Source organism: Podarcis melisellensis, assembly GCF_964234715.1.
Source record: "Podarcis melisellensis genome assembly, chromosome: 1".
Classification (NCBI taxonomy): Eukaryota; Metazoa; Chordata; class Lepidosauria; order Squamata; family Lacertidae; genus Podarcis; species Podarcis melisellensis.
This window is the reverse complement of record NC_138528.1, coordinates 111,029,328-111,054,644: the sequence shown is the minus strand read 5'-3', so window position 1 is coordinate 111,054,644 and position 25,317 is coordinate 111,029,328. Positions and strand designations below refer to the sequence as shown.

Here is a 25,317-nt window from a genome sequence, read left to right as displayed (position 1 = left end):
CAGAACTGCAAGGGATGTGGCCTGTGGGGGGGGGGGTGACCTGGAGAGAGTCCAAAGGGCCAGATAGGGGTCTGGAGAGACACATTTGGCCCCTGGCCCTGAAGTTCTCCATTCCCAATGTAAGGGAACACAGAGTGAAATTCATTGTATAAAATATAGGCTTGGATTGAAAGATCCAGCTGGTGAACAGGAAGCAAAACCAGCTACGAAGAGATGGAGCTTCCAAGTATGTAGGAGCAGCAGATGAGGAAAGAGAAACTGGCAACTCTCTACCCAAAACAAGCAAGAGATTCTTCTGTGTGCCATGAGGTGCTTTTAAGCAACTATCTTTCAGCATTGCTGATACAGTTGTATAGTTTGGCTAAATACTGAAAAATGTAATTAGTAGTATTTTATAAAAACATATTTTACAGTACACTTACGCATGTGATACAGCCGCTTCCTTGCACTCTCTTATGTCGTTAATACGTTTGTTATAGCTGCAAGTGTAAACAAAATGTATAAACATATTGGTGATAAAGACTTCCCATCTCTCTACAATTGCATCAGAAAGAGCAACTTTCCTTTAGCTAACCAGTTCCTGGAAAAAGGCTTCTCAATGGGTCAGTTAAGGTCCTGTATTTAGATCAAATGCCACTCAGACTTAGGAATAAGTGAACGTGGAGCTAGGCTTCAATTTCTGAACAAAGTTAAAAGGCATGCAACCAAAAGCAAAGTTTAAATTTAAAGCAACTCCAAGAATTAGGTGTAAAAACCCCCAATTCAAGCACAATGAAGAACCTGGGTAAAGGAAAGTGGGGTATTTTATGTGGAGGAAAGTAAAAGGAGGGAGAGCATATGCAAGATGCTGCTGCTTTCTCAATCTCAACCCTAGATATCACTGAATTCCACAAGACCTCTTGTTCATCTATCTCTCATTTGCCACTATATGCATATATATAGCGAATGCAATAAAATCTAATCTATATTTCAAAAACCGTACCCTCTTATGTTTACAAACAAGTCTTCTGCAGCTTTGTGAATATGGAAAACTTCATCCCGAAACAAAGCCAAGCAAGAACTGCTTTGAAGAGCAAGCTTCCAAAGGGTCAAAGCAGTTGCATCACTGTTCAGGACTCCATGGCACAAAATAAACCCAACTTTGAAAAGAGAAAGAAAAATCAGCATTATGTAAAAGTCATGGTGACAAATTCAAACTGTTGTCTGTACCACCAGTGGTCCACAAGCTTCATTAAGTGGTCTGCAGCATTCAGTGGATTTGTAGTTGAAGATAGGAGATGACACATCCATTGTATTAAATATTCATATTGATTTTTAATGGTATTTTAATTCTTTGTCCTATTTATTATATTGCATTTAACTGTATAGGTGTCTTCCCACTTGAATGCAATCAGCATGTGTGTTCCAGCTGACACACACGAAAAAAGGTTCAAAAAGGGGGTGGAAGAGGGCCAGAAGTGAAACGGGGCAATCCCGGTGATGCGCATGGCTGGCCCAAAATGGAACCCCCATGTAAGTGGGGATTCCCCTGTACTACAATTCCATGGAATGCAATAAAATCTAATGTAAGAAGAAATAAGCAGCACTAAAAACACAATTAAAAATCATACAGCATCTAGCACAGTGCATTACAATTGCTATAACAAGCTGAAAAATCATTAAGCGCTCCACTAAGATCCTCAGCAATTTTCATGGGGTCCATGGGAGGGGGGGTAGGTTTGGGAACCACCGTTTTATAGGAACATGGGAAGCTTATAATGAGCTAAACCATTGGTCCATCTAGCCCAACAAGGTGACTGGCAGGAGACAGAAAGGAGCCTCTGCATGCAGGTGAGATTGCTCTGTCACATGTGTGGTCTTCCCCATAGATTTATTTTACTGCAACTAACAGGTAAATCCTCAACCTACATGTCATTCAACAGTCAATGGACTGTAGTCAGCTAAACAGTTCCATTAAGGCAAAAGCTTTTGGCTGTGCAGCGGAATTTCCCTGCCCTCTCCTTTCCCCACTATCTGAATCTGCTCCAGAGGGTGGGGGTGAGGGAACCCAGAACATATTAGGAAGGGGACACATGAGGGATCTATGAGTAAAGGAAACTCCATTGTGTGGCCAAAAGTGCTTGTGCCAGTGGAAATGTTTGGATGCTGCCCAAGTATCCTAACGCAAGTCCACAGCTCACGATAATCAATCTAGGAATAAAGGCTTAAAATAGAAAATGCACAGTAGAAAGAAATGCTGATAAATCTGATTATAAATTTGCAACATCAACATCAACATGGGAAGCAATTTTTGAAAGAGAGGCTCAGGTCCTGCCCTACTGGATATGATAGCAAAACATTTTACCCATAAATGTACATTTTACCCATAAATAGTATATCTTTTTTCTAGCACATCATCTGCATTTAGTCATGCTGCAAAATGAAATTCTACAGCATGTATAAGTACTCTTGAACTGCCCAAATACAGTTAACAAAACTGCCAACGGTGTCAACTTGCACAAAGAACTTTATAACATGCAAAGGAGTCTTTCTCTCCTCCACCTTGCAGCTCCCGCTCCCACCCTTCGATAACTCCTCTGGAGATTTAGGAGAACCTGTCAGAACATATTTGATGGGTGGGAAAAGAGAAGGGGCAAGTCCAATTGAATTTGCTGATGTGATGTTTGATCTCACCCATAGGACAAAATCCAGCCAAAGTTAAGTAGTTAAAAGTTCTATTACTTCCCCGTAGATACCAATGGAATTAGAAGTGCTTAGCTCTGGAATATGCTTACAAAATTCCAATACCTCAGAACTTAGAGCTTACACAATTGTAACATTGCCTGTTATTAATGGGATAATGAGATCAGAATAGCCTCAGCCTAGCTCCCGTATACGAGCTCCCTGCACACTCCCACCCAGTGTCTTCACTAAGCTAATAGCTAAGTCAATACCAATGCTAGCCATGGTTATTGCTAAGCGCAGTTTGTTTTAAAACCGGGTTTGAAAGTTGTTAAAGAATCCTGATAAAGACCAAACCTTGGTTACAATTATGTTTGTTAGCAATGGTTTAAGCATTTTGCACATATGAAGACTGGGCCTTGGGAGACAGAATGAGTGCTCCTGCTCCCTTAACCATGGCTAAGAGGTGGGCACTGTTACATCTGAACTGACCTCGTGGCTCCATTATACATGAAAACAGCTGTAAAGAAACAGGAAGCACTTCAGTAGAACATCAAACTTACATATAATCCACTTCTCCATTGTATCCAGAGACAGGTATTCGCATGGCATCTGTTTGTAAAAACAAGCTGTCATCAGAAAATGACACATTGCAATCTAGTTAATACATGAGCTCTGGGTACAATACTTTAAACAAGGCTGATGAAATAATAACAGATCTCTAAGTGAAATCATTTATTAGGGAAGGGCTGCTTCAGGGGTACAAAAGGGTTTAAAGTACACTTTCAGGGCTTCTCCACGTTTGCTCTAAACCAATTCCTCCTGGTCCTTTGTGTGGGCACACCCTGGAAGGGCACGGCCCATATGCTGGGCCCAGTTCTAACTCTAGGAGCTTATGGTACATCTTTTTGGTTCCAGGAACAAATGGACAATCTATGCTATGACCTAGTAGCCTGATGAGGCACACAGATCAAAATGATCTTAAATGATCTGAGATCCACTTGTTACTCACTCTGGCTTTGAGGCAGTGGGAAGACAGCTGGAGGACAGGTAGAGTAAAATTCATGGGAAGGTTATTCAAACACTAGCAAGAGACTATTATTGGGCCTACTCTGTGGTGAAGCAACTATTCTTCTGCATCTTCTCAGTGTCATTCAGCAGAGCTTTGGAAATCTGGCCCAGGGGCAGATGCAACAGAACCTTTGGTATAATGCTGCAACACATTTGCAAGACACTTTGAGGACATATCCCATATTGATCATGACTCCACTTCTTGTCCACACATCCCTCAGAGAAGGCACATGGAGAAGGGTCTCTGACGGTGAATGAAGCTCAGGTATTTGGGTCCTGAGCTGCATAAAGTTTTATATATTAAAAACATAACTCTGAATTGAGTTTGGAAAATAATTGGTAACTGGCACAGTTGTAACAGAATTAGTGCTAGACACTCAGATCAGAGTCAGAAATCTGGCTGCCAAATTCCGTGCTAGCTGCAGTTTCTAAACCATCTTCATCAGCTGCCCCACATATAACACACATGGCAGTAATTAATCTAAAGGTTACTAGAGTGCAAACAGCAAAAGTTAGGGTCATATCTGGCCCACCAGCTGATGCTGATGGAAGGCACTGTGTGCCATTGAGTCCACTTGTGCCTTGAGTAACAGTAGATCCAGAAGTACCCCCAAAGTGCACACTTGTTCCTTTGGGGGGAGTCTAGCCTCATATCACTCTCTCTCTCTCTCTCTCTCACACACACACACACACACACACAGAGAGAGAGAGGGGGGGGGGAGGGAGAGAATGAATAACCTCAGCTGGGAATTTTCAAAAGCAAACCTCACAAACTTTAAGTTCCATAGAATTGAATCAAAGTAAAGTATCGTACTGTGTCTGACTGTGCAGGATTAAGCATTGTGCTGGGAGCGCTGATGAGGCTCAAGAGTTGTGCGTTTCTCCATTGGTCAGCTGAGAGGTTTCGTCGAGGATAGACCATCTGGAGTGAGATTAGGGCATCTGAAAGAGCCTAGAAAACAGTAAATACAAACATATTGTTTTGAACGATTAGCAGTTAAGTACAATAAATACAATTTAACGTTTTCCTAATCTATTCCATTATTACAGTACTCTCAAGCATCTAATGGTCATGTATTTCATGTCTCTCCAACGCTGTATGAGACAAATGCCGGGACTTGATATATTTTTTCCTTGTCTCACAAACCTGCAACCTTTGCCAAAGGATTTTAAAATTTAAAATATTATTTTAAAGTGCAAATTGTAAGTTCTTAAATAACTAGGTTGATATTAGAGAATTTGGATACAGTATAAGCATGTTATCCCTACAGTCAATTTCTAAACTGAACCAATGTATCTACCAGACAGAAAAGCCTCCTTTAGCTAAATATATGTAAATGAAGAACCAATTTGATCATTTCTCAAAGACTCGAAGCTTGCTTCAAACTGTCATGGGCAAGGAATATTAATTTCCTACTCTGCTTTTTTTGCAAGGATGGGGATAGTCATGGCAGAGTAGGACAGAAAGGAGCAACACTGGCAAGAAGTGAAAATAACAGACCTCAGGATTTTGTGGAGAATGTATATGGGCTAAAAGTGGGAAGTTTATATGCATGGTCCCCTTTTCAGGTGTTCTAATTTTGAGAGGGTTTGAAGGGGAATTCTAAGTGCATTCACCTGAATGTGCTTAGAATCTCCCTTCAGACCTTCTCTCTAAATATGGGAAGGTTTGAAGTAGTATCGGTGTGCAGGGAAACACTGCAGCAGGGATTGTGCATGCACATCCCCAACTTGACCTTTTCAGGCCCACACTTGTGCCTGAAGAGGTGGTTCGGTGTGCTGGTACCTTAGTCCCACACTTAAACCTGCAATCCTACGCTCACTTTCCTGGGAATAAGCCCCAATGGATTCAATGGAACTTTCCTCTTCTAAGTAGACATCATCAGAATTGCCATTAACCTCACAAACTATCATGGGTTTGGGTTGTCTAAATGAACTATTTAATTCTTTTAAATGCACACAGAAAGGGGAAAGCTTGTCAATTTTATTAAAAACTGCTTATCCTCAATTTTCTGTTTTTTTAAAAAAAACTTATAAAAAATATTTTCAGGAAAAAAGGGGGGAGAGACAGTCAGACAAATGGTCAGAAAGAGGAGAAAAAGGCTTATACATACTTTACTATGTGGTACAAATTCCTCCATCATCTTCTTCAAAGGGTTTTCATAATCCACAATCATCTGGCCAAGACGTGGGTATTCCCTATCACTAAAAAAAGCAACAAAGGAGATTAAGGAAAATGCATTGTATAACATGCTCCCAATCTTTACAAAAAAGACATTCAGTGTGCTATGCATTTTTACCTTGCTCCATGTGTCATCTCATGAGCATAGTTGTACAACCCTATGATGGCCTTCCGCTCTTCAATCCGAGACAGCAATATCATTAGTGTTGTGTAGGTTATGATTAAATCTAGGTAGTTCTTTGTTAAATCAAAATTTACAGTCTAGAAATGAAATACAGAAAAAGGTTTTGTATTGTAACAGATTACTCATATCATCTTCAAGTTCTAATCCTTCATACATTTCATATGCATTTGAAATGTCTCACACAACTTAAAATTAGCACCTATTAGCACCTATTAAACATAGAGAAGCACCTTAAATATATTATCTTTATTTACTGTAGCACATACTAAACACTAAAATGTGTAATAGGTTAGCACAACTCAATGGACTCACTCTTAGAGGACTCCAGGCTGAATGGTCTTTTCAGATATTTCCAAGAATTATGTTAGAAAGCAGTGCATACATAAAGGACCAAAACTCCCAGACAAAACTAATACATTGGAAGTGAGCTAAAGCATCATTTGACCATTTTCCACCTTTACTGCAATTAGAGGAATAGGTCAAGACCAATGTTTGAACAGCCACTTCAACTCCCAGTCCATTTCCAGGCACAATTTCATAGTATTTGTATTGATTTAAAGGCCTAAACTATTTAGGACTCAGGTCATTTTTATCTCAGCTGCGCAGTGTAATCCTATGCATGTTTACTTGGAAGTAATTTCCCAATGTGTTCACTTGTGCTCGCTCCCTAGTAAATGTATTAAGAATTGCAGTTCAATTGAATTTTTAAAAACTTTCGTGGACTTACAATATCAAAGAAGACTTGGCAAACATCAATAGTGTTCAGCAATTCACAGACATGGTCCTTGAAAACAAAAAGAGAAAGGAAAAATCTGAAATTATTACTGGACATTTTTTCCTGAATTTGGAAAAAAAAATCAAAAACACACCCTCAGCCAATAACAGCAATACGTTTTTTTAAAAAACAATTTTTAAAATATCCATTACTTTAACATAGAAAGCACTTTTAAAAAGCAAATTATTTAATCTGCAGTCAATGGTTGTGAAATTCTATCAAGGCCTGCAAGAGCAGCTGAACTGTACTTCAGGTGCCTTACCTTAAATTCCATAACATCAACAAATGTGAAGTAATATAAAGCCAGATTCTTCAGAATCTCTGATTTCTCTTTCTGCAGCTGAGCAAGCTGTTGCTACAAATCAAACACACACACACATATAAACTAAACAGTTCTTGGAAACAAATGCATAATTTTAAGAAAGCCAAGGAATCATACTTGCAAGAAGCAGGTGCACAATTTTTTACAGGGATCAAATGTTTAGTGTATTTCTCCAATAGCAAGGTCTTCATGGTTGTGATTTTAATATATGAACAAACTAAAGGGCACAATTCCTCCTGCCTTAAGCTCAATAGGTCACTCTCCCTCCCATTGATGTAAGCATCTACCATTCTGCTGGCAATTGTCAAGAAAACAGGAAGCCAGTGACTGCTTCCCCTTCCTGACCTCTGTCCAAGCCAGACTCTGACCTGGAGAGGGAGGGCTAGATGGGCAAGTAGCAAACAAGCTAGCTTCCCATTCCAGGAACTGGCAGCACACTGCTGCACATGCAAACCTCCCTATCCACATGGGCCAAGGGGCAGAATGTAGAAGCAAGGATACACCTTTGGGCTATATGCAATCCTTCCAAGCATGTTAAGAAAGTGATGGTGCCCACATTCTGCAACTAAATGCTTCTTCTAATAAGCGCCAACTACCAGCTAATTAGTACACATTAGTACCAAAATTATTAACTATAACTACTAGAGATTAGAGAGTGTTAAAAAGGAATTGGTTATACGAGTAATTAGCCAAAGCAAAACCATTAATGAGCACAAATCAGCATGAAAGAAAATAAGGACAGATTTCTTGAGGTGGGAAAAGAGGTGACAGCAGAGTTTACAGATTTTACTACGGAGAAAACAATACGCTTTAAATTCAGAACTTACCAAAAAGAATATCCAGGCAAAGCCACGTTAAGCATGCAAAATAAAATGTAGATACAAACATAAAATACAGTCACGGTTCTTTAAGCAGTCCCATATAACACAATATACATTAAAACACAAGCAACAAAAGAAACAAAGATGAAAAAGAAGCAAGAGGATAGCGTGTTAGACACTGGTGAGGAAATGGAAGAGAGACTATGAATACAAGGATATTCAGTAGTTGTAAAAGTAGATTTTCACACAGTATTTTTCAGCAGTGATCAAATGTGTTATTCCTGCAGGATACAAACTAATCAGTAGACAGGGAAAGAATAAAGTTACACAAAAGACCAGCGAAGAATTAGAACATCTTCTTTCAACTTCCTATATTAATTTTTTTAAAAATAATTTCATGCCCTTCAAATGTATAGAGAGCATTTAAAAACACACACCTATGCCACACAGTTGTAAGCATAAACTAGATAGACAATGTCTTCCACAAAGTTGCACAGGGATTTTCACCTATTTTCATTGATAAATAACACACTTTAAAATTACATTCTTCCATTTGACATTAATAGAGGGGGAGAAACTTTTACCCAAATTCAATTTTCATTATACACATATGGATCACAAAAATGGAAAGCATTCCCTGTTTCATAAAAAAGCTGGTTCTCACAGTCAACAGAACTATGAAATTGAAGGTTGGCATCTCATGACTCCTGGCCACTGCAATATTGAAAATCCTGCCCACTCTAGTTTTTTGTGTATCTAGGTCAGTGTGGCCATCCATTTCTACTTTGTCTTTACATAGACATCATATATCAAAGTCAAAAAGCAATAAGAACATTTCCAGTACAAAATAGACTGAAGTCTAATGGAGCCTGCAGGCAGCATATTTATGTAAAATAAAATTTACATATTTTGCATGTAAAAGTACATTCAGCATAATCTATGTTTAAATAGTATGTAGAGTCAATTAGACTTGTGTATTTTGTACAGGAAATGCTGTCATTGCTCGTATCTGGGTCTATGTAAGGAAGAAATGAATGACCAGTTCAACTACTTTGATACCATAGAATAATCAAAATATTAAAAGAGGGTGGCATCAGCAACAGAATCTTGATAAAAGTTTACCTTTTGAGAAAAATGAAAGGTAAATATTGCAGGCCCAAATTCAGGAGGGTCTGTATGATTCTCCAATTCATGAACACATAAAAAGTCTAATATGATTAAGGGCCTTTCCATAGTCACCTTCTTTCATATGCATCTAGCTAAATAACTCTCCCTTCACATATATATATTACTTATATCTCAATCATACACACACATTCTGCAATTGGATAACATCATACGACATCGTACTGGCTAGACATAAATAAGAACGGGGGAGTGGGGGTGGATCAAGGAAAAGAAACTGAAAGACCACACTGAGAATTATACAGCATAAGACAGTAGCCTAACCACATTAAAATGTACACACCTTTAGACTGGTAATGAAACAAAGAGCAGTTAAGTGTATCAATGTACATTATTCAATCTTATGGCAATATACTTATATATTATAGTAGAATATTTATACAGAAAAGTATCAAAACTTAAGGTTGTTTTCTGAAAATATTTATCACTTAGTGAAGAAATATTTATTTCACCAAAGCTATCAAACCACTTAGCCTTTTACCAGTTTTAAATGTTTTATGCTTTTTATGTTTTCTGTAGTCAAAAAGCAAGACTGGTAATTAATTCAACTTTAAACAGTATTTACTTATACCTTTCCCGAATTAATGTTACTGATGCTAGTCATTACATGCCTTAAGATAGGGGGCTGATGAAAATATTAGACCCCATCTCAGACTACTTGTAATGATTTTTTCCAGGAAATTTTATCCAATTAGATCTATAAACTACGCCAGCCCACCTGAAACATATGCCAAGATTCAAAGAACCACAAAACCAGTCCTGTGATCCCAAGAGAGCTTTAGACTCACACACACCCCTTTTCTTTTTAACCTCTCTGGCCTCCCAAACACTGCATGACACACTGCTTTTGAAAGGGAGGAGGACTTCAATAGTAGTTTGTAGGGGGGGAGGGGGGAATTAGCTGGGAATTCCAGTGCAACAGGAATTTCACTTACCACAACATGTGTGATGACAGGTATGAGTCACCCCACCAATGTTAGAGCTGCAGAGGTGTGTGATCACTTGGGAGTTGAATGATGACCACCTTTTCCCCAACATTAGGAGAAAAACTTGCAACTGGTTGGCTGCTGAACTGCTACGGAGCCTGGAGCACGCCACCAGCATCTCCCCTCCCACTTTTCCAGCTGCAAGTTTAAAGCAGGGCTGGGATCTGTCCCTGGCCTTATATATCAGATAGCATACCAGAAGTGAGTGAGCGTGTGAACGTTATATGTACAGTGGACTCGGCCTACTGTACATATAACCTATAACCTAGGACTGTATGTGAACAGCACAAGTCCTCAAGAACAAAGGTTAATACAAATTATTGTAATTAGTATAATTAACCCTGTTCTTTTTTTACAGTTCTAATAGAATCAGATATCTGACTACTATTCTGTTACCATTGCTGAGAACCAGCTGCTTTTGGTCCACTGTCACCTGGTGGTAGCCATTCTCTCAGGCTACCTGAACTATTTCCATTTTAGCTGGTTCTACAATACAGCTGACTATAACTTTAAAAACTGTTGCCCGAGTTTGTTTTTTTCCTCCTCCTTCCCATCCCTTTTTCACTGAGTGTTATATCTTTCATATTGTAAGCCTAAGCGCAGGGATTCTCTTACTACTAATCTTTGTAAGCCCCTCAGAGAGCTTTTCCAGTTAAAGAACAGGGCAAAATTGCTTTAAAGAAGCAAGCCAAGTCAAAAAGTGGACAATATTCAATGGGTTGTTTGGTTATTTTCTAAACCTATCTAAAATTCTACTGGGCCTTGTGATTCAACACATCTTTTTGGTCTCAGCACGGAGATTGGGGGGGGGGTTGAGGGTCAAGGCGGATTAGTTATTCTACATGTGGGTTTTCAGATAGATTTCTACAAATTGCCTAAGTAGGCTAGTTGTCCAATATTCCATCAAATAATATCAGTATTGTTCTGCAAGTTACACTGCCAGAAAAAATGCTAATGTTTTAAATTATTCATTCAAGATCTTGTCTACAGGATTTCAACCTAATATTAAAATAAAGCTTGGATCTTTAGTGTTACAGCAAGTATTCCAGAATGGCTCATTTGCATGCTTAGCCTGAGGGCTTCTCTTTAAATACAGATATAAACCCTATTAAAGTACCATCTCAGCTTGCTCCTAGTTAAAAAGCAACTGATTGTTTAAACTTATTTAACACAATCCTTCAAGAGAGAGTTCAAAAAGGGGAAGATTTCAGCGGTTTTGCTTTTAAGAGAGCTGGAGTACAGAAAGTATTAGGAACCCAAAACAGCTCAATAAAAAAAACTGAGAAAATCAGAACAGGGGGAAGTGTACCTCAACTCTTTACAGCACCACAGGTTTTAGCCTTTCAATTGTCTTCTTATAGATAAGACAGATGGCATACCAGAAATATGCATACCACCCAATGTAAATATTACAATGGCACACTTACTACAGTTTGATTCCAGGATATCCTAGAGCAGAGCTTTCTAACCCCTTTGAGTCCATGGCTCCGTTGATCACCTACATTCTTTCTGCAGCATCCCTGTGGGGCTCTGGAGCCCAGTTATGTCACCCCTTGCCTGCAGAGCTGGCAGCCCCTCACTCCTTTTCAAACACCCTTCCTTGTGGAGTGTTCCCTCAGCCTCCTCTCCTATCCCCACTCCTTGGGAGTGCTTCAAGCAGCTGTCGCCACTGCCCCCAGTCTCTGAAACACCTGCCCCAGAGAGAGCTGTCTCCCCAGGGGCCTGGGAAGAGGATGCCTTGGTGGCCCGACAGAGACTGGCCAAAGGTGAACATGAGGCCAGAACTATACCTTGGGAGGCAGCAGTGACAGCAGCGGGTGCTGCCAGGCCTGCATGGTGGAAAAGCTCCCCTTCAGCACTGGGCACTTAGCTTCCAGGCAGGCCTTGCACAGAGTAAGCACAAAAAAGGCCAGCACAACACCTGCCTGCCAAGCCTCCCACTTGTCTATTCATTCTCAACAGCAAGGTCTGGTGGACTGGCTGGCTGGGCTCCCTCGTCTACTTGCTTACTTACTTACTCTGAGGCTGCCTGAGCTCATGGTAACCAATATCCCCTGGCCAACCCCAGAGACACCATTTGCCTGGGGAGCTTGTAGCCAGGGCTGCTGCAACAAACAGTTGTGCAAGCCTTTGGGAGGCAGAGACATGAGAGGGCATCAGAGGGAGGGAGGGAAGGAAGGAGACCAGTGTTGCCTGCCGCACTCCTTACCATCATTCAGGGCACCCCAGGGTGCCATAGCACACTGGTTGAAAACCAGTCCTAGAGCATAAGAACTCTGGATGAACTGCTTATTCCCATACTACTAAGAGTCCTTAGATACCTGTCCTTTTACATTTCATCCCTTTACCCCACTCTCCAAATTATTCTTATCTCATTAGGCAATGTTCTAATTGCTGTAATCCACCCTGGGAACTTGGGGTGAAGTGTGGGTAATAAATAATAACAATAACTACTGCAAATTCCTTTCTGCAGTTTGTACCATAACTCAAAAAACAGTTTCACAGTCCAAAACCTATTTCTCATTTTCCTTTAGAAAGTTGCAACTTTCTATTATTTCTATCCAAAGAAAAAACTTTAATTCACCTACAATCAAGCTACATTAAGGTGCGCATTAGATTTGATGGCACATTTACATTTGCCAGCAAATACTTTTTTTGGTTTTAATAGTACTCTAGATCCTGATATTCAACTATGGGAGTTCTATACCTCATGGGAGAAAGTCAGTATTTTAAGAACTACAGGAAGATCCTGACACACACAAAAGGGGAACTGACAGCATCTACCAGCACGTTTCCCCACAAGTTTCCAAAGGAAAAGACACTTTCACTCAATTTCTCACACTTCAAAACAAAGTTTTGAATACTTAGGTGTTAACTCAGGCATCCCCAACCTTCAGCCCTCCAGATGTTTTGGATTACAATTCCCATCATTCCTAACCACTGGTCCTGTTAGCTAGGGATCATGAGAGTTGTAGGCCAAAACATCTGGAGGGCCACAGGTTGGGGATGCCTGCGCTAACTCAAGCTCTTCCACCTTTGAAAATGATGCTTTTCTTGTTAATTCTTGTTAATTTCATAGCATTCGTGTCTGATACACAATATTAAACAGGTACAACTTGTCTAACATAGTCCTAAAATAAGCGTTATTAGCTCTGTTCTAAAGGATACAGCCACTTTCTTTAAATTTACCCTGGTTGAATACTTTCTTTAGATATCCATTTTTCATGTTTTTGTTACAAGTAAATATTTTTTATGCAAACTGGAAACGTAAGTTAATAATGCCCATTGCTAAAAAAAACAACAACTAAAGATCCATGTGTGGAACAGAAAATTGCTACACAAATCAGTAGAACTTCAACTGTCAAATATATATTTATACTAAGAGTTATCCAACAAAGTAGTTCTGTTAGCGGAGGGATTTCTGTTTGTGCAACAGCATTTTCCCTCCCTCTCCTCTTTCTGCAATACCTCCCACACCTGCTCAAGTCTGCTCTGGAGGGTTGAGGTAAATCCCAGAAAGACTGGGCAGGGGCAGAAGAGGATAGGGAGGGAGGGGGAATTATGTTGTGCAGACAGAAGTCCTTGTGCCAACAGACTTCATTGGATACCACCCACTGCATCCTTCTGATCCAAAGAACTCCGAGCAAAAAGAGGAAATGTATTATTGCTATTCTGTGACCTCTTGTGCAAGACTTCTCATAGAACAGTATCACAGTTGCATTGCATTACTGTATGAGAAACAAGGTGAATGAGGAAGATACAGGCTCCAGTGGGTTATAAAAAAGTATTGAAAGTGCTTGTGTAAAGTCTTACATAAGAACTTACACAAAAAGGAAGGACTTCTCTGGATTGGAGCTCACTTTTCTCACATTATTCTTCCACTAAATCAGAAACAACCCTTCCATGAGCACATAATACTCTCTGCTAGCAGAACACTTTTGGATCTAAGCCATTATGTTTAAATATATGATGTTACATATGAAATTGTGGGTTGGCAAAATATCTCTGCTTAGTAACTGGCACTGTTTGACATTTGGCAATCAGTATCACTCAAATAAAAAGTACTACATGTATTTTAACATTACCTAATAAATGACCATAAGAGAGGGAAGAACACTTAAAATTACCAGTGCTTAGTAACTGTATTGGAAACTTGAATTCTCAAGCACTCATGCAAACTATTGCATGCAGAGAACATGCAAACCCATTACTTGCCTCCCCTTTCCACCTCTGAGAAGAAAACAAACATGTAAAAATATCTTCCTCTCAATTCTCATTATAAAGAAATCACAATTAGTTTATGAAGAGTTTACTGCATTACAACCAGAATTCAATTAATGTTGTAAACAGTCTTAAATTGCTTTGATCCCATTTTAATTCAAGACATGAAAGTCAATATAAAAGGAACAACACGGCAACAGCAAAACCAAATTATCTGGGGACAAGCAAGGAAACTGAACAAGGCAGGGATGAGAAACCTGTAGACCTCCAAAAAGTTGTTGGATTCCAACTCCTATCAGCCCCAACCAGCATGGCCAGTAGTAAAGAATGATGCAAGCTGGAGTACAGCAACTTATGGAAGGCCACAGGTTATGGATTGCTTTAAGTCAAGTAATGCCCTTCTTCCAACTTTCCTGAGACATGCAGAGTCATCTAGTTCTAAGACTGACTCCACAAGAACTGGAACTATTTCAGTTTGGAGGATTACCTAAACTGGAAGCCTCCTGGTCAACTGTTTTCCAGTAGTAAGCCATTTCCATCTTCTGTGAAGATACTCAGCACTTTACATTCTTAAGAAAAACCTCAGAGCTTTATTCCACGATGTGTTTGTTAATATACTGAGCTGTATACACGTAGACTTTCAATGCACTGTCCGTAGAATAAACTGACAGCACTCACTCCAAGGAATGTAGCATGCAACTGAAAGCCTTATATGAATTTCTGCCATCAATTCATCATCTTACAAATACTCATACTGCAATTCTGATTACAGAAAAACTGCCCTGCACTGTCTAGGATTAGTATATTCCAAATTTCACAAGGCTTCTGTCCCTTTATAAGAACTGTAAATCTTCAAACTCAATCCAGGACTCTTTCCCCATAATTCAGTCAACAGAAAAAGCTGGAGCTGTGGAACATCTGCCTTTTGTACAGTACTGGTTCTTTTGGCATATTATCAACACCACTGCGATTTAACCAGTGTCAATATCATTTGGTGCTTCCCTCATCCCACCCAATGGGCAATGCCATTAGAACAACTGCCAGGTAATAATTATCAAGCTAATCCAAATATTTACAATGTTGTATCATTACTTACATTGTTGTTGCGTGTTTCGACAGCTGGAAATTTTCTGACAATGAATTTGACAGCCGATTCAAGATTTTTGTCAATAAGATATGATGGTTTTGCTTTTGGGTCTCCACATGCCTATGGAAGAAAATGAGAAGAAAAAGAAACTAAACATATATTCTTTTCACTAAATACTATATACTTTTAGCTGATCTTCAATTAGAAACTAGATAGACTTCTTTAGCTTTTTAGTGAGCAGGTGAAAAAAATGAGTGGGGATTCTCACAGCTGGACTATGTAATGTGACACAGTACAGAGATGCTCTTCTACTGGAAAAAATGCATGGAAATTCAAAGCAGTTAGTGCAGAACAGTAGTGAAGGGGAAGTTCAGTCTTAAAAGAAGAAATGGAAACTTTGGCTAGAAGTAAAGCATGAGGTAGGTTCACCATGTATTTAGTGATGCTAATCAACTGGTAGAAAACTCTAGCTGTCACCACCTATACAGGGCAGTGCTGCGCTTATTGCATTATTAGTATAATTTATCTGAAATAAAGAACCAAGCAATATGTAGTTAACAGTAGTTCACCTGCGATTTCTCTCTAATACGCTAAACAAATTGGAGTAGTTCAAATGGAGTAGAACTATTTAAATTACATTTTAACAAGCTTATCATTAGGCACAGCTTCTGAACCTAGAGCCAGATTCATTATATTTAGGCCTACAAACATGCCACAGCCCCACAAAGAGTTACTTCCATCACAAAAAGCAAGTATTTATGTGGATTTGGTGTTGTCATTCCCCACTTAAGTCTACTGTTAGTGAGGTGTGTGGCAAGAAAAAAGTTGACTATTAATGGCACAAACAGCAGGCAAGTTCCATTGCCACATGCTATTTTCTTAGAGCTTGCTTCCTAGGGCATGAATTTAATTTGTATAGAGCGGCTGCATACATTTGCTGAAGGACTGTAATTGGACTGCTGGTAGACTGTAACTAATGTGCATGTATCAAACAGATTGCACCCCAGACTGAATGGTGACTCCATCTGTACATTAATTTGGACATTTTAAATTTTATCTACTCTTTCATTGATCTCAAAAAAGACATTACTCTCTAAATCACCTGTCACACAATTCTGTTCCTACACAGCTGGCTAGCTGTTTACATAATAAATTTATGATCCCTTGTAACAGTAGAACTCTTTTTTAAAAAGTGCTACATACTAAAGTAGAACTCTTTTTTAAAAAGTGCTACATTCTAACATATAGTTAAGACAAGCTGGGACATAAAATGGTGTACAGTTGAACTGTGTAATTAACACACCACTGTTACATACTCAGAAGAACGCTGTGCAGCAATCCCGTTTCTGTTCCAAAATCCCTTCCTAGATACAAAATTCTAATTTTATAGAGAATTTGTGGCTCATGCAAATTATAACATGCTATGCATTTTTACACAACATAGTGAAATGCCAAGATGGCCACTTATTAACTTTTCTACAGTTGTGTTGTGAATTATTGAGACAGAAGTCATGAAGTATGAGACTGATCTGAAAGCGGGCAGAGGGAAGGTGAAAAAGCTTTGCAAACCTTCCATACTTGTCCTTGCTGGGGAAGCATTGCAATGAAAAGAGAGAAGATTACACATAAACAAAAAAATTATTGGATTCCCACAAGCATCATGTCCAGAAAAGCAAACTACCGTATTTACTCAAATCAAATGCTCACCTTTTTTGGCCAAATTATGTTGCAGAAATTAAGATGTGCATTAGATTCAATGGCACATTTACATTCACCAGAAAATACTTTTTTTGGTTTCAAGGTTCTGAAAATTGAGGTGTGCATTAGATTCAATGCCGTATTAGACTCGAGTAAATACGGTACTTCTATTCAACAAAGTTAAAGTCAAGTGCTGGCATAATTAAATATTTCTACTTACAGGCAGCATTCTAAAAGGCACTATTTCTATTACATATTTGATGCTCAAAATGTGTGTACAACAATTTCCAGTGCACAAAATGTTGTATCACATCAGCTTCCAATATATTTGTTCTGAGCAAGAGGGATAGGTTGGAAAGAAACAAAGTTTAGAGCAAACAGCACATGCAATTTTTAGGAGAGCAACTATCAGTGAAATATTACATACCTGAAATAGAAACGGTAGCCAAGAATGAAAAAACAAACAGTCATTATAGTGGAATCCTAATCCTAGCTTTATACGAAATACTGTACAGCTATGATCTTCAAAAATATGTCTGACATTTACATAGGATGGTTTTCAAATGAGTTAGTTAACATGCCTGTTTCCTATACAGTACAGAAAAAACACACTGGCTACCATTCTTAAACCAACCAAGTAATATATTTACATATTTTTTAAAAAACCTGAAATTACAACAATGTCATGTGCACTGGTATGCCATACAGAGAACCATAAAATAAAATCTAAAACTATGATTTTATATGTAGTTTAATATTTCAGTTTGGCTAATGTTTAGTCTATAGCAGGCATAGGCAAACTCAGCCCTCCAGATGTTTTTGAGACTACAATTCCCATCGTCCCTGACCACTGGTCCTGTTAGCTAGGGAAGATGGGAGTTGTAGTCCTAAAACATCTGGAGGGCCTGGTTTGCCTATGCCTGGTCTACAGTGTCCCTCAAAAGTGAGATGGAGCACCATTTGCTTGGCTTCTCTAATTTCTAATATTGGTCAAGCTGGCTAAGACAGATGGGAGTTCAAATCCAACAACATGTAGAGGGCCACTCCTGAACTAATTGCTTCAGTTGTCAGATATTCAAGTAGCTGCCTGTGATGAATTAGAATTGCAGCCAAGTAGGAGGTAGATCGAAGTGTTTGGGTACAACAGCAGCAAGGTCATATTATAGCACACACTAGTTTTGTTGTAAATGCAGAAGAATTCTTTAGTCAGCAACTTCCCAATACCAACAATTCCAACTGTCATAAAAAGAGAGTCGACAGATCTCAACAGTAACCAGAGAAGCTTTTGTAACTAAGAACAGAGTTGGGCCCTTATCTACAATACATTCAGGCACACTGGTAAAAAAAAAAAGTGTATGAGGGGGCTAGTAATTGCAGGGGGAGGCTGCAGCATGAAAACTTTGAAAGAGGAGTATACTAGGGTTACCAGATTTTTTTTTCCAATGAATCCGGGGACACTTTTCAACTTCAGTTGAATTCAGTGGATTTGTCAAGGGACTGATTTGTAAATCCAGGGACTGTCCCCGGGAAATAGGGACGTCTGGTAACCTTAGAGTATACAATGATTCATTACAATCCTTAGTTTATATAAAATAGCAACATTTGCTCTTAAACTAGTTGCCTTTGAACTATGTCCACAATCCAGATAAGCAAACACCTGACTTTACATCTCCATTGATATTTTCAACTTGCTACAAAGCCCACACATCATGTAGCCAACAACTAATTAAATTCAGGTGAATTTCAAAATAAATTTGAGGTTAGTAACATGGATACTGCAGCTGTTTTCTTAAAAATCAAAAACCAGAAGACGTAACACATTCATTCCTCTAGCTACACCTAAAGCAGATCCTGGTAGGCTGAGGTTGATGACAAAGGCTACATTTTTTTTTTAAGGCCCAAGTTTGAGAAGATGATTACAACTGCCACAGTATATCCAATGAAGAACAACAAGAGCTGTGCCTTAGAAACAATTTATTCCCATGAGAAAATAGGCATGGAGAAAGACTTCATCTGGAAAATCAGAATATTACTTAGAAAAATAATTTGTGCATTGTGCTATGAAGAAAAAATGCATTCACTAGTAAACTATGAATGTCTTGGTATTTCCAAGTAAATATATTTCCTTCTTCTATACTAACAATTAGCTGTTCCATTAGCCAGCGATGTGGATTTTCCTGAAAAGTTTCTTATACAAATAAGCGTAATCTGCACTGCAAAAATTTTCAGTTTGCATCAGAAAACTTTCTAACTCCCTAATTTAACATTCATTCTACTTGTCTTTTTTAGAACTGCCATGCTTGTTTAATATTTGCAATTGGTACCTATTCTTTGCTACTAATGAAATTATGAAATGGAAAATTCTCCAAAGGGGAAAAAAGTGTTGAGGAAAAAATCACCCCAAATCACTGCTTAGAGCAGTGGTGAAGAACCCTTTTCAGCAGGCTGAAAAAAGCCAGTTTCTCATTTTGTCTGAGCCAGATGCAAACCTAACACCTTGATATGACTGGGGAAGTTAGAATACTGCATATTTCCCCATGCCCTGGTTGAGCTAGCTTTAAAACACCAAAATAACTCAGCTGGGTGTATCCGAGGCAAAGCTCTGTTGGCATAAGTTGTGCCAGTGTGGCGAGGGGGGAAAGACATTGTCAAGAGTGGGAATGTTCGTAGCAGAGGGAGGGAGAAATATAAAACAAAGTCATACTGCATGCTATTAACTCCCTTCATTCACTGGTCCTGCTCGCAAAGCTTGGTTAAACTTACACCTGCATTTTTGGTGGTGCAACTGAATTTACCCAATGGACAGGAAGAAAATGAGGGTTTACACAGAGGTAGGCAAACTAAGGCCTGGGGGCTGGATCCAGCCCAATCGCCTTCTCAATCTGGCCCACGGACGTTCCGGGAATCAGCCTGTTTTTACATGAGTAAAATATGTCCTTTTGTGTAAAATGCATCTCTGGGTTATTTGTGGGGCATAGGAATTCATTCATTTTCCCCCTAAAATATAGTCTGCCCCCCCCCCAAGGTCTGAGGGACAGTGGACCGGCCCCCCTGCTGGAAAAGTTTGCTGACCTCTGGTTTACACTGCTCTTCCCCAAAAAAGAATTCCTGCCATTCTGGTAAAAAACAGTTAGAATGCAGTTTAACTATGCTATCTTATCTGTTCTATGACATAGCTGCCTGTTAGGATTGCTCTGTTCATATCTGTTAATAAACCAGTATGTGACCCTGTTTCATTCACCTAGCTTGTTAACTGACATTAGCCAAGAGTTCTGTTTCAGAAGAAATAATGAACTTGGCTGGTTTTTTGTTTTGACTATGGCAGACCAACACGGCTACCTATCTGTAACTTGGTTTATAAAGCCCTGGATGATAATCCAGAGACAGCCATAGCATCTCCCTCTTTTCAAAAAGGTTGATTTACAAGCTATCACAAGTCAGTGAACTAGAGGGTTTTCATGAGTATTCTTGCTGCTGCTGTTTTTTAAGTGAACAGTGTTAACATAAAATAGATGGTTTTATTTCATCAACACTGTACTTTATATTACCCTGAAAATACAGATAATTTAACTCTTCTTGGCTAAAGAGATTACATTAAACAAAAAGACTGTGAGCCTGAGCTATTGCAGCTAGCACATTCCCAAACCCTACGGCTCTAGTTAGAATAAAATTAACAACTTGAGGCAGGAATTGAACGGGCTGGGTGGGGAACAGTTTCATTTTAAGTCAGGAGAGGTAATAATATACACATATAAATTAGGTGTGAATTAAAAAACAACAATCCAGTCAGTTTTTTAAATTATACAATAGGGAGCAGAAAAACTGAAAATCAATGGGGTTTCAAAACTTAACTTTGGCCAGAACAGGCCAACTCTCAGTAGCAATTACTTCCTCTTTTCTAAATGAAGAAAAAATCTTAACCAATTTATCTAACCGCAATACCACATATTGCGTAGTAAACCTTTCTTGTTTAAAAAAAAAACCCTACAAAACAAAAATACTCAGTGGTAGTGGAGATACGTCCTTCCCTCCTGCAGTAAACTAGCTGTGTGGCAAGCAGAAAGGATACTTAGTAAAGTTCTCTCCTTGTTTTTAGAGGGCTTTTGCAAGGTAGTGGAAGACTCTAGTGCAAGCTTGTTTGAGATCTGGATCTCACTACTCCAGAATGTAATATTAATGGACAAACTGAGTGACAACCCATGCCCAAGAGAGTTGAACAGACAAGAAAATCACTATGCAACATGGTTATAGGCTCCAAGAACACATGGAGATTTATGGGATGACACCTTTGCTTAAAATCTGAAATGACTTTTAAGCTAAATATAATTAAATAGACATTCAGTGCTTCGGGGGGGGGGGGTTTGTAAACAAAACAATCAGCTGTGTAAGCATCACTGTATATCTATATCTATATAGCAAATAAAGAAAAACTAAAAAGGGGCTTTGGAACAGCATGAGAAATAACAAGACTGCACTATTAAGAATCCCATGAATGCCATTCTTTTTACTCAATCTACTACTAGACCACATTAGCAAGACACCTGAAAAGTCACTGCTTTAAACACTGACCCTTCATTACCACAGCAATTTCATAAAAATTCAGATACAAAAATGCAATCCGCATTAAGTACAAAATGAATTTCTGATCTGCTATAAAAATAACTGTTTCAAGCCCAGCTGTTTATAAGTGTCTCTACTCAACACTTTGTGACAGTGGGGTGAGATGAGGGACCTGTAATTCTAGTGAATGTTATAATTAAGTTATTAACTAACTATAGCTGGAAGTTGAAAAGGAGAGACATTCAAAGTCATGCTATGCTACCAGGGTTGACACCTTTAAGTCATGTATCCTTTTTCATTTTTCAAAAAAAGAAAATATTCAGGCTTTGAGTCTACACTACAGGAAGAAAGATAAGATAGTACAAAATTTCAACAACACACACACATGATTTAGAACAAAAACATATGAGCTTTGAGTACATACTATACAAGCTGCTTTGATATTAGGCTTTTTTTATAAAAAAAAAAGTTCACTCCCTCTGATGCTCCCTTACAAATAAGCTTACAAGAGTTACTAAATCCCATCCAATAAATCTCTACTCAGAAGTAAGCACCACTGTGCTTAATGGGACTTTGATATGGAGTATGTTGAAGGCAAAAAGTGAGAGAATATTTTGCAGTGTTTACATGCTTAGTCTCCTGCATTCTCACTTGCCAGATGACCTGTCATGTTGCTATTATTTACAAGCCTACAGAGCAACATTTCCATGCTAACCAAGTACCATTAGCAGAAACGTTTTCATTAAGGCACCTTTAACTTTGTTAAAAGCAAACAAAACACCATATAACTTTTTAAAAATCCGGAATGCACTGACTTCAGTCTTGTACATCCTGTCTTCTTTTTAAAAACTAGAGTCCTTCTGATCAATTAATCCAATAGCCATTACAATAGTCATCTTCAAATATCTAAAGGCTGTCACTTTGAAGATGGAGCAAGTTTTTTTCCTCCTGCTCCAGAGGGTAGGACCAAAACCAAAAGCTTCAAATTACAAGAAAGTACATTCTGACTAAACATCAAGAACTTTCTGTTGGTAAGAGCTGTTTGCTGATTGGAATGGACTCTTTCGGAAGGTGGTGGAGTCCCCTTCCTTGAAGGTTTTTAAGCAGAGTTGGATGACCATCTGTCATGGATGCTTTAGCTGAAATTTCTGAATTGCAGGGGGTTGGACTAGATGGCCCTCAGGGATGCCTTCCAACTTTGCAAATATATGTTTCTAGGATTCTATAACCTGTGTTAAGTAATCCTATGTACTTCAGAATATATGTAACTTGCAGAATATGAAGTTCACCAATCCCAACTGCTTGCAACAATTCCAGCAGTCCACAGGCAGTATGCAATACGCAAAAAGTTTTTTGCTGCCCATGAAAAAAGAACACCATCTCTGTCTACCCCTTTCTGTAGAGTTAAAGTCTTTAAATCAATCAGATTTATGCAGCTTGAAAATTTAAAGACCCTGGCAATACATAATATATAAAAATAACACTATGCAGTGTCAAGAAAATTGACAGTGAATTCTCTCTTTTTTAAAATCAAACCTTGTAGTGACCCTAGGAACATTCATATTAAACTCAATAGGGCTTAATTTTCAATAATCTGCCTAACTTTGACCTGCTTAATATATCAGGGGTGGAATTTTTAACCTCACTTAAGAAAAATGAGTATTTTAGAAATATTTTATAATTTTCATTGTACTTGTACAGTTGCAGATGAAATCATGACCAGAAAAACAACCAATTGTTATTTTTGAGCATTCTGTCTTAATATTTTGCAACTGACAACTCTCACAACACTGCACGATTGTTAAAGCACTCTGTGAGGGGCAGGGGGGAGACCAGTGCATTGATTTTGTGCAGGACATCAATACTGTGGGTTGCTTACAGAGTGTGCTAAAACTACCAGAAGCATAGCCTGTCAGCAATATCTTAACTTTCCAAAATGTACCTTTTCTTTTTGGCTAATCCAACCAACCAAAGCAAGCACCTGCTATTTAAACCTTCCGCACTAAGGTTCACTGGAACCACCTGAATGTTCCAAATCCAGTTTAGCTGCCAATGAGAAAGGGTCCAAATCGTATTTCCCCCACCCTACCCGCTTTGTCATTATTTGGACCGCCAGTATAAGAAGAGGTTAATCCTGCCCCCCCCCCCGTTGCATGACTCACACACACAGTGCAGGCTCCATCTACTACCTTCCCTCGATTTGTGCGCCCAAGTCATTTTAAATCACATACAGTACTCGACAGGGAATTGTGGCGGCGACCCTCCTCTGAACCCATTTTCTGAAAAGGCGCGGGGGGGGGGGGGGGAGAGAGGTTGGTACTGAAAAAAATTGACCTGGCCGAGATTTTTTTTGGGGGGGAGGGCAGAGGAGGAGGTCCTCCCCCCCCAAAAAAACACCTCCCCCTTCCCGATACATCCTCCTTTTCCATGGGGTATGTGGGGAAGGGAGAGAGGAAGACCAGATGGATCAAACCAGATGGTGCATCCGGCGGCCCGATCCCACATTTTCCACCCCTCCTTCCTCCCCACAGGGCCTTGGCGCAAAGGAAAGCGCCTCCGCCCCGGAGCCGAACAAGTCCCCACACCCAGAAGGCCTCGCTGACTAAGATGCCACTACTACGACGGCGGCGACGGCGGCCTCCTTTTTTCCTTTCCCTCGCTCTCGGGGAAAGGCGCGAGAGAGGCAGTTTAGGCCTCCCCTCAGCCGCCCCGCACCCCCGGCCCTTTCCTCCCCAGCCCCGCAGCCGGGCCCGCGCACCTTCTTGATGTTGTAGAGGCGGGTGAGCATGCCGACGCCGCGGTCGTTGAGGATGGTCAGCTTCTCGGCCAGCTTCTGCTGGCTGGGCTGCAGCACCGAGCGCGACATCCTGACGCGAGGGCGGTTAGGCTCTTTTTTGCGCGCGCGGCTACGGCGGCAGCCAAGGAAGAGCGAGCGGACGCTGGGCCGCGGCGGCGGCGGCGGCTGAGGGGAAGACGGCTGCTCCTCGCTTGCGCGCTCGCCTCCGCCAAGCCGACGCGCCTCCCCCGCCCGGCCCCCTCAGCCGCGCTCACAGCGCCGCCGCAGCAGCCGCGGCCCGGCTTGGCCAGCCGTCGCCGCCGCCACCTTCGTCGTCGCCCTCCTCTCAGCCACCGCCAATCTCGGGCTTCGCTAGGCGTGGCGGCGGAGGCAGCAGCGGAGGCGCGCGCTCTCTCTCTCTCTCTCTCGCCCCCTCCCTCTCCTCCTCCACCCGGCCGCTGCCCACAGAGAGGCTGGGCTCCGGCGCCCCACGTGACCGGGCGCCTCTCTGCTGCCCCTCCAAGGTGAGGCGCTCTCGCTGTCACGTGGGAAACTAGGAAGTGGCGGGGGGCTGTGGAATGCTGCCGGGGCAGGTTCAGAGGGACACCCGGTCTGCCGGCCAGCGCGTAGCAGGGGAAGATCTCTCTCTCTCTCTCTCTCTCTCTCTCTCTCTCTCTCTCTCTCTCTCTCTCTCTCTCTCTCTCTCTCTCCACTCTGGGCAACTTCTGGCATATATATATATACAGTATATTTGATTTAATGATTTAAAAACCCAATACAACAAAATT

At 40.2% G+C, this 25,317-nt stretch overlaps 1 protein-coding gene across 4 annotated transcripts in view; it reads right to left on the bottom strand.

Moving 5' to 3' along the window:
- The window catches only part of NCKAP1 (NCK associated protein 1), a 45,817-nt gene extending 21,142 nt beyond the window's left edge, over positions 1 to 24,675 (bottom strand). The window contains exons 1-11 of one of the 4 annotated variants that reach the window (XM_081908611.1): positions 24,512 to 24,675; positions 17,065 to 17,082; positions 15,505 to 15,615; positions 7,136 to 7,228; positions 6,826 to 6,882; positions 6,033 to 6,175; positions 5,847 to 5,937; positions 4,547 to 4,684; positions 3,225 to 3,273; positions 983 to 1,139; positions 423 to 479 (exon numbers count right to left, since the gene is read on the bottom strand). In XM_081908611.1, coding sequence (XP_081764737.1) covers positions 423 to 479; positions 983 to 1,139; positions 3,225 to 3,273; positions 4,547 to 4,684; positions 5,847 to 5,937; positions 6,033 to 6,175; positions 6,826 to 6,882; positions 7,136 to 7,228; positions 15,505 to 15,615; positions 17,065 to 17,082; positions 24,512 to 24,619 — 1,022 coding nt within the window. In that variant the 5' untranslated portion in view covers positions 24,620 to 24,675. The remainder of the gene's footprint in view (positions 1 to 422; positions 480 to 982; positions 1,140 to 3,224; positions 3,274 to 4,546; positions 4,685 to 5,846; positions 5,938 to 6,032; positions 6,176 to 6,825; positions 6,883 to 7,135; positions 7,229 to 15,504; positions 15,616 to 17,064; positions 17,083 to 24,511) is intronic. The other 3 variants (XM_081908612.1, XM_081908613.1, XM_081908614.1) reach the window with 3 other exon arrangements.
- Positions 24,676 to 25,317: the final 642 nt, after the last annotated feature.